Source organism: Mastigoproctus giganteus, chromosome 6 (genome assembly GCF_048544385.1).
Source record: "Mastigoproctus giganteus isolate SK-2022 chromosome 6, ASM4854438v1, whole genome shotgun sequence".
NCBI lineage: Eukaryota > Metazoa > Arthropoda > Arachnida > Uropygi > Thelyphonidae > Mastigoproctus > Mastigoproctus giganteus.
The window spans coordinates 224584198-224594069 of NC_143580.1; the positions used below are offsets into that span (position 1 = coordinate 224584198).

Sequence of the window (9872 nt, forward strand, 5' to 3'; positions counted from 1 at the left end):
TACTCCTTTTGATAAGAAATATAAACCTTCACCCTGCCAATTATTATCATGCCTATCCCTCCTAATTACAGTACATATACATGCCATAGTGAAACCCATCATTCCCTATTTCTGAGTGTCATGAAGTTTCTATTAGCCTTGTTATATCAGCAGAGGTTGTCTAACAGCAGTTCAAACTCATTCATTTTATTAACAACACTCATGACATTGCTGTTCAGAGTAAATTATTTAAGCTTTAAATTATTTAAGTTGGCCTTGTTGTTCTAGCATTAGCTTCCAATTCATTTAAAATGACACTATCTTTAGGGTGTCTTTCCAACACCAGAAGGAACTCTGGCTTTTTTTTTTTTGGCCACCCTAATACAGAAACCTGTGATATGTGCCAGCGTTACTTTGATTCATGTTATTAAAAACGGAGATGGATATCATAAAGATTGAACTGAGACCCCATATTTTTGAGAGATTTAGGTTTTTTTTTTTTTTTTGTATATAAGTTTGTTCCACTAGGTTGACTATTAATGATGCACTGATGTATATTCTGTGTGCACCACGGAATACACATGGGAACATATGCTGAGATCCTTAACATAATGTTCAATATTTTTGAGTAATAGAACACTTTGGAATTGGTAAGAAGTTGGCAGGACACCATATTTGGTGTTCTGTATGTTTTGGGAACACTTAATCTATAAACTCTTTGTTCGTTTACTTTTGGTACAAAAAAAAAAATTTTCTTTGCTTCATGGCCAGAAACAAAATAATGAAAATTAGTTACATAATAAGAATTTCTTTTTAGTATAGATATAACTTAGCTATATTTTTATTTTAAAATACATACTGCTCATATTCACTCCAGTTATAGCTGGCTGAATAGCAACAGCAAGGTTTACTAGCTGATCCAAATTCTCTCAGTATCCTTGGCAGCTTAGTCACCATGGCATCCCCAGCTGCCACTTGTTTGGAAAGGTCCAGGTTAGATTCCCTTTGATGACTGGAAGAATTTTTAAAAAGGCCTCTTCAATCAAGCCTGTATGTAATTCGCCAATACCTCCCAATACAGGAGGAAGTAGGACTTTTTACCCATAATTTATTTTAGGTTTTTCAGCCCACACAGCATGCAAATCAGCCTGTGACAGCATGTTTCTACAGACAGCTACAAGAGAGAGACAGAGGGGGGGGGGGGGGTAGCAAAAAACATCCCCGCCTTACTTCTTAGAAAATTATGATATTAAGAGTACAATACTAATGATATTAAGAGTAGATGATATTAAGAGTACAATACTAAAAATATTAAGAGTAGGAGACCAGTGGAATTACTTAACAAGTACAGGTCACTGTTAAAAAAAAAGCTGTGAATTAGGGTTGAATTTGAAAGTGTCTGCAATTCTGCCCAGACACGATAGGAGGGAATATGACGAGAGCCTTGTCGATCAATTCGCCCTTGGAAAGATTGTGCAAGGCTCAAGGGGTAGAATTTTTTTCAGCTTGGTCTGTACTTGTTAGCAGGAGAGACTGCTTCTACAGGGATGGGATACCCTTAAATATAAAGGGTGCAAGAATATTTGCTGATGCTATCGAGGCAGCGTTAGGTGGGTCAGAAAACTGCTAGCTTGGGGGGGGGATACAAGGACTAATAGATTAACAGTAGCCACTGGCAGAGGTGAAAGTGATTCTTGCACTGCTTCTATTGGAATGAGCAGCAGCCTGGAAAACAAGATGCAGGGTATTTCAGAGACTGCTGGGAGTCATTGCGGTACAAGTAAACACATGGGTTGTGTTAGGGTAGCTAAGAATAGGAACAGGTGCATGTATACACCAATGCTAGGAGTTTGGTAAATAAACTTGATAAATTCGAGGTGTTGCTCAAAACATCAAAGGCAGATATTGTTGGGATATCAGAGACGTGGTGTCACACAGATATAAGGAATGCAGAACTGGAACTTGAGGAGTACAATGTGTACAGGAAAGATAGACAGGATAGGAAGGGAGGAGGAGTTATGTTATTAGTTAAGAAACACATAAAATCCAAGGAGGTGCAGCCAGTCAACATTGCTGGACAGTGCAGTGTCGAGTCAGTTTGGTGTGACATAAGCATTGGGAGATCAAAATTGAGAGTAGGAGTGTGCTATAGGCCTAATGACTCTGATGAGTATAGTAAGGAATTGTACAGGGAAATAGAGTGGGCCAGTAAATCAGTCTTATAATGGGGGATTTTAATTTCCTGGATATTTGACTGGAATTTTTGGATTGGTCACTCACACACTAGCAAGGCTTTTGTGGATTTATTGGATGATTGTTTTCTTCATCAGCATGTTCGGGAGACAACTAGAGGGAGTAATACTCTTGATCTGATTATCAGTAGTGGTTCTTCATGCATTAAGAATCTGCAGATAAAGGAACCACTAGGTGGCAGTGATCACAGTGTGCTGAAGTGGGATTTACTCAAAGAGGTAACTACCATCAGGAGTAAAGGGAAGGGTTTTTTTTTTTCGTAAAGATGACTACATTGGTCTGAGACAGTATTTAAATTCTATACAGTGGGACCAACTGATGATGTTACCAACAGCAAATTCAAAATGGGAAGCATTCAAAGAATTAATCTTGGAAGTTATTAGGCTTTTCATACCAACTAAGAAATATTGTTCAAGATTTAGGCCTAAATGGATGTCAGATGAACTAATTATTCATGTGGCAGAGAAGAAATGTGCATGGGATACATAATAAAATAACAGGTGACACAGAAGCCTATGATAGATACAAGTTGATCTGTAACCAAGTTACAAAGGAGGTTAGGCAGTGAAGGCAGATTATGAGAAATCTTTGGCAAGGGATGAGAAGAAAAACAGCAAAGAGTTCTTTACTTATGTAAACTCTAGAAGGAAGGGAATGAATCACATTGGTCCACTGGATATTGATGGTTCAACTGTTGATGATCCTGCTCAGGTTGCTAACAAACTAAATGAGTATTTTGCATCTACATTCACACATGAGGAGTTATTCAGGGAGGGGAATGCCAGAGGTGAATTAAGCTCTGGCAGTGAGCTAGACGATTTTGTAATAACTGAGAGGAAAGTGGAAAAGAAATTGTTGAAGATAAACATAAAAAAGGCACCCGGGGTAGATGGGGTCTATCCAGTTATATTAAAGGAAGCAGCAAAGGAAGTAAGCAAACCCTTAGCCATAATTATGAGATCTTCCTTGGACTCAGGGGAAGTACCCATGGACTGGAGATGTACAAATGTGACCCCAATTCACAAAGGAGGATTAAAGAGCGACACAAGTATTTATAGACCTGTTAGTTTAACTTCTGTTCCAGGGAAATTAATGGAGGCACTGGTTAAAGAAGCACTGCACGATCATCTAGACAAGAGTTCAGTTATAACTCGGACACAGCATGGTTTTGTTAAGGGAAAGTCTTGCCTGACCAATTTGATTGGACACTATGATGTGGTCACAAAGGAACTGGATGCAGGGAATAACTTTGATATCATATATTTGGATCTTAGAAAGGCTTTTGATACTGTTGCACATGGAAGACTGCTGCACAAATTGGAGCAGTGTGGCATTCGAGGCAAATTGCTGCTATGGATAAAGGGATGGTTGAGTGGGAAAAGCCAGAGTGGTAATCAATGGACACTGCTCATCGTGGACTAATGTTATTAGTGGAGTCCCTCAGGGTTCAGTATTGTGTCCATTGTTCTTTTCTGTATTTATAAATGATATTGATGATGGTATATCAAGCTTAATGTCCAAGTTTGCAGACGATATGAAGGTTGGCAGGGTTGTTAAGGACACTAATGATAGTACACTGCTGCAACTGGATCTAGAAAAGTTGAGCAGATGGGCTGAGAGGTGGCAAATGAAGTTTAACATTGACAAATATAAAATACCACATATGGGAAGCAGTAACTCCAGAGTAACGTATCAACTCTGTGGTACTACACTGACAGTGATAGAGAATGAAAAGGACCTGGGGGTAATTGTGCAGGCAGATATGAAGTTTTCTGAGCAGTGCAGATGGTCTGCAAGAGTAGCCCATGGTTTCTTGTCAATGATATACAGGTATTTTTCTAGCAGGGATAAGGAGTTGATATACAGGTCTGGAGGCCTCTTGTATAAGGCAATGGTCAGACCACACCTTGAATACTGTATACAGGTCTGGAGGCCTCATTTTAAGAAGGATGTAGAGCTGTTGGAACGAGTACAGAGAAGGGCAACAAGATTAGTGAATGGAACGAAGGGTTGCTCTTACGAAGAAAGTCTTAAGTTTTGCAGATTACAGTGTCTGGAGACTAGACACCTGCGAGGTGATCTGATTGAGGTGTATAACGGCTTGAGTGGTTTGAGTATGCTCAATGCTGATGGGATTCTTTCTCTTGTTCAGAATAATCAGCTGAGAGGGCATAAATTCAAATTGAGGAAAGACAGTTGTAGGATAGATGTGTGGAAGTTTGCGTTTAGCCAGCAGGTAGTTGGTTGGTGGAACAGACTTTCATATTTTGTTGTGGAAGTTGATAGCCTAAATAAATTTAAGGCTGAGCTGGACAGGTATTTGGAACGAATGGAGGGGTGAAATGGGAGCATTTTTTTTTTTTTTTTTTTGGCTGATGCTGCATAAGCTTGCTTTCTTGCATCATATTCCTATACTAATGCTAATTACCAACAGGTTCAATCCAGTGGCTGGCCTGCAAAAACAGATTTAAAGCTGTATACTGAGTGTGAAGCTTATTGGATGTTGCTATAATGCTCATCATAACCTCAAAACATGACTCAAACTGAAGATATAGAGAGATGAGAGAACTTTGCTGTGGAGATAAAACATGGTTTTTACACTGAAGTGCTGTGGCATCTACCACCTAATATTTCACAGGCTCAGCCTTTGCGTGCTGTTTGCAACACACCTCAACTACTGCTTACATTTATTCACACTGGCCAGTCATTTAGAGCTTTTAGATCTTGCACATGGTGGATATACCCAGAGTAACTGATAGTCCAACTAGCATCAGGGTGTAAGCAGAGGATTTTGTCTCAGAAATTTGACACACTTGACTCAGAGTGACTCTTGACTCCATCAGAATTTTGGACTTCCAAGTGGCAACTCATAGACATCTTCACCGAAAGACTGTATATGGCATATAGAGATATATATTTGTGTCTTGCCCCCCTCCGAACCATGTTTGAATCTTTTGAATTAAATAAAATTGAAGGAAGTGATTTAAATGATGGCTATAAGAAAGTTCATTGCCAAGAATGGAGATTATGGGGCAGATTAACCACTGAACAGTATATATGGCTCATAGTCTAATAAACCACTTCCTTTAGCAGAATACTGAAATTATGTGCTCTACTTGTTTCTTGATATTATACTTATGTGAATGTAATTTATTGTTTTCATTTTTGTAGGAAAATGAAAAAGAAAGCGAAGCTACAGAAACTGACACAGATCCAAGCCTTAGGAAGAGAAAATAACTAAATTTATTTCAGAATTCAGTCTGTGATAATAAAGGTTAAGTGGAACCATTTTGGCTTAAAGCTTAAGTGACCAAATGCAGTTTGTGGGGAAAAGGTAGCAAAATTGTACATTGTGAATGGAATTTTGCAGCATATAAAGTTGTAAAATTCTGTGTGACATTTTGTTTTTTCATTCCTCAATTTTGTGATTTAATTTTTTTTTTTTTTTTTTGTTTTTCAGAAATTTAATATATAAACATTTATCAGTCCATTCTTTGAATATCACTTTAATTTAAATATACATTAATTTTTTTAGAAAATGTTTTTTAAGAAATTGTGTTGTATGTTTAAATTGCATTTCTAATATTATTATGGCCTTTATTAGAAGGAGTAAAACTGAGAAAAATTTGCGCCGTTAAATTTTTGCATTTATTTAATGCCTTGAGCTAAAATACTGCACACTATTTTGGTTAAAACTCTATAGCAAGTATTTCCTTGCTTTTAATGGTGATTGCAGACTTTAATAAAGAAAAAAAACAATCTCAGCAAGTTTCAATGTTTAAATTGAGAACCAAAACAAATTTTCATTTCCTTCAATAACATTTGAAATTTTTTGCACATAGAGTTGTAATGGATTTTTAATTTTTTTAAAAAAATCCATTACTCTATATATAAAAATTTAATTGGAGGAAAGGTACTGAAATAGATATTACTTAAACCATAATAGTATATTGGACTAATTGATTAATATCATTTTATTTGGATCAGCAAAAAATCATTTGGGTAGAGTTTAAGAAAATTAAATTATTTTTAAACAATTTGTTACTTAATTTCACCGTTAGTGATTCACCGTAATTCCTATTTCGATATTATGGCTTCGCTTTTTCTGTAATGTTTTGCACTTTTTCTTGGTAATTCCTCTAGATAAATTTGCACAGAACATTTCTGCAAACTAATAATAAGTTAATTTTTCTCATTATGCAAGAGCTACAGTTAAAATTTCAAAACTATTTTAAAATAGTGAATAAAACAAAATTTCAGCATACGCACATACATATGTAATATTGGTTAAAATATTAATATGAAGAGAAATTTTAATTTCTTTTTTTTTTTTTTTTTTAATTTTGATAAATCATAAGATTAAGTCAAAATGAAATTTTTGCACAATTCTTACAACTATTAAAGTAAAACAGAAGAAGAATGATTAGTTCATAAAGGGAAAATAAATGGAGATAATTTTAATGACCTGCTTGAGAACATAGGAATTCTATCTCAAAGTTTAAGAGTGAAGATTATCTGTGATCAAAATTATTTATAATCCTCAAGGATTAATCTATGGAGGTTGGGTAAATTAAAATCCACAGCAATCCAGAAGATTGACTACTTATTAACTAGTCATTCTGTTGACTTGTTAATAACTAGTCATTATTAACTATTAAACACTACTGATTGCATATTTTTTTTATAAATGAACATAACACAGCCATTTGAGAGAAGGAAGTTTAATTACTCCTAGTAAAAGTTCATAATTGTCTCATTCCTTTAAAGTGGTTTTCGGATTAATGTATATATTTAAGCTTTGCTTTTCTGTAATTTTGCTCATTTTTATGAGTAAAAATTATGACTGCACGCACATGTAATTAGCTCCTGTGTTCGTGTCTGATCTAACTTGTGTTTTGTTAAGAATTCATGTTTTACAAACTATTATTTCACACAGCATAGTTGCCCATCTCATTGTATTTACATAGCATCAAATACAAATTAAAAATATTGATTTATGCACACTTTAATTCATGATCTCTTTCTGTAAAGTAGAGCAAAAATGCTTCTTTCTGCCATTCTTAAAGCACTTGAGAAGCATTACTACTCTGCTTCTAGTCCTGGTAGATGAACAGGATATTTCCATTTTATTTATTAACATCTGTGATCTCCCTTAACTGCTGGTTTTGATGAAATCATGAAAAAAGCAGAAATGTGTATTTGGAACTTTTTTTTTTTTTTTTTTATTATTATAACAGTTTGAGAGTTGTCAAAATATGAGTAATTTCTTAATGATTATAATAATTTTGTAGGAGAGGATGAGAAAGAAGAATATAGGACAAATGAAATATCAATTTTCCCTTAAGTGTTCTTAGAAATTTTAATACAGTATTACTTTTAAAAGCCAGTAAAAGGCTGTGTTGAAAGAGAGAATAATGCACTGTGATATCATCTGCCTAGCACATTGAAAAGAGAAATAGAAAAATCTCTGGACATGTACGATTATTAATGCTGTTTTTAAATCTGATATTGTTATTGTTCTGAAAAGAAATGCTTTAATTTTAATTACTCTTGTTGCTTGAATATGATGAAAAACAAATTTTGGAGGTTACTTATAGCAGATAACAGGAAGTTATTTGAAATGCACTTTTTTGCATATGTAATCTCTGGGAAGATAAGGATTTTTTTGTGGCAGCATGATAGTGGTATGATTAACTGGAATGATTTTTGGAAAAGCAATAGGCAATTCTGAAGTCTGTAGATGAAATTAGCTCAAATTGTTATAGTTTAGGATGAGAATTCAATACTGATATAATTCGCTTAGAAGCGATGTCAAAATAGCCAAGATATTAATCAGGAATATTGGACATTATTTCTTGCATTTCACTTGTTAGAAAAGTTTAGCATTTAGCAAAGTCAGCATAAGATGTAACCAAGATTGTTTATGGATATGTTTAGATAATTTGCATGCCTGGATATATGTTTATTTACATTTTACAGTATTTTCACAGAGTTTTTTTGAGCAAGCATATAATTTGTATGCTTAAATTTTAAGAAATATTGATAAGATGGAATTTGAAGATGTGGAAACAAAATCATTTCTTGTGATTGCAGTTTGCTGAAACAAGAAGATTATACTTTGATGTGAAAATTGCACCTATTAAAATTGAAGTTATTTTGAATTGTTTAGTTTATAATGATAGTCTATGTATGCCCCGTTTCTTTTTGATTACTCAAATACAGAATGCCATTCAGAATCTAATGCCTTATTTGACTGTATTTGTTGTTCTATCTTATACTTGTTTGCTGAAGTAATTGCTGTATATCTCTTTTTTGCCACTTAGGTTCCATGCAAGCTGGATGAAACTCTTAACTAATATCTCTTTAATGTATTAGAAATACCTATTAATAAGATGTTCCTTTTGCATTCTACCTTATTATTGTATCAACATTCTCTTTAGTTGCCATTTTCTGAGAAAAATGTTTCATGTCCAACTATATCAAGCAACTTTATTTAGTTTTTTTTTAAATACTTGATGGTATTTCACAAAGCATGAAACTTCTAATAGTTTATTTCAATTCAAATCAACGTCGATTGTTTTATTGTTTTTTTTTTTTTTTTTTTTTTTCTTGAGAAGATACAAGTGAGTGGTACCTAGTTAATGTTTCAAAAATATAAAACAAATTTTTTTTGTAGAAAAAAAAAGGTAAAAGGGGGAAAAGAAATGTGCACCCAAATATAGTATAACATAATACAGAAATTGCGGTGGTGCCAATTGTGGATCTATGTCCAGGATGGGAGCATTAACAGTGAATGTAATTCCTGCTTTATGTGAAGCACCATAGAGAATTCTAAAGTTGCTTCCTAATTAATGTTTGCTTTGAAAGATTTAATTTTGATAAATGTTTTAATCTAAAAACATTTAAATTTTCATTTAAAACAAGTTGTATTAAAACTCTGTGAAAATGCTTCATGTATAAACTCTTTAGCGAACAGTATTCTTTTAATATCTGGTACTGAAAAAAAAAGTAAAAATTAAACCTAACTGCACTAGTGACTAAAATTAGCATTTTAGTTGCACTTAATTCTTATTTTACTGAAAATAAATTTACAGTATAATTAGATGAGACTGTATGAAAAAGTTATGATATTCAGATATAAAAAAAAAAAACTATTTAATCCTGTAAACAAGAGTGGCTGAAATTAGCTCTGTACTCTGCTATAAATATACTCAGGAAAAGGTTAATATGTTTGTATGGTAAAATTACTGTAAAATGTATTATGAAATTAAGTTATTAAAAATTTCAGCGAATTGTTTTATTTTAATGTGTGCTTAAAAGAAAGTAAGACTTCAGATAATCAAATTTAAAATTAAGATTTTTAAACAAAAAAACTAAACCAATTTCTTTCATTCAGTTAAGGTCAGTTATAAAAACTGGATTTGTTTAATTTTTCCTGCACCAGTCCAACCTAAAATGAGGCTTTGTTGATGAGCCTGTTTCTTATCTCTCAGATAGTCATTTTAAAAGGTTAATGTTTTACTGGCTTTTGAGTTTAAAAATTCAAACATGTAATACCTACAGAAAAGTTGTCATTTGAATTATTCGACTTTGGAAAGAAGTTAAAACACCCCTTTGCATTTCAAAAGGGGAGGTCTGTG

General features: G+C 33.7%; 1 protein-coding gene across 1 annotated transcript in view; it reads left to right on the forward strand.

Annotated features, from left to right (window-relative positions):
* Nucleotides 1–5601, forward strand: part of LOC150085031 (thioredoxin-related transmembrane protein 1-like) — a 59325-nt gene extending 53724 nt beyond the window's left edge. The window contains exon 8 of the mRNA XM_090375726.1: nucleotides 5404–5601. Coding sequence (XP_090231852.1) covers nucleotides 5404–5469 — 66 coding nt within the window. The 3' untranslated portion in view covers nucleotides 5470–5601. The remainder of the gene's footprint in view (nucleotides 1–5403) is intronic.
* Nucleotides 5602–9872: the final 4271 nt, after the last annotated feature.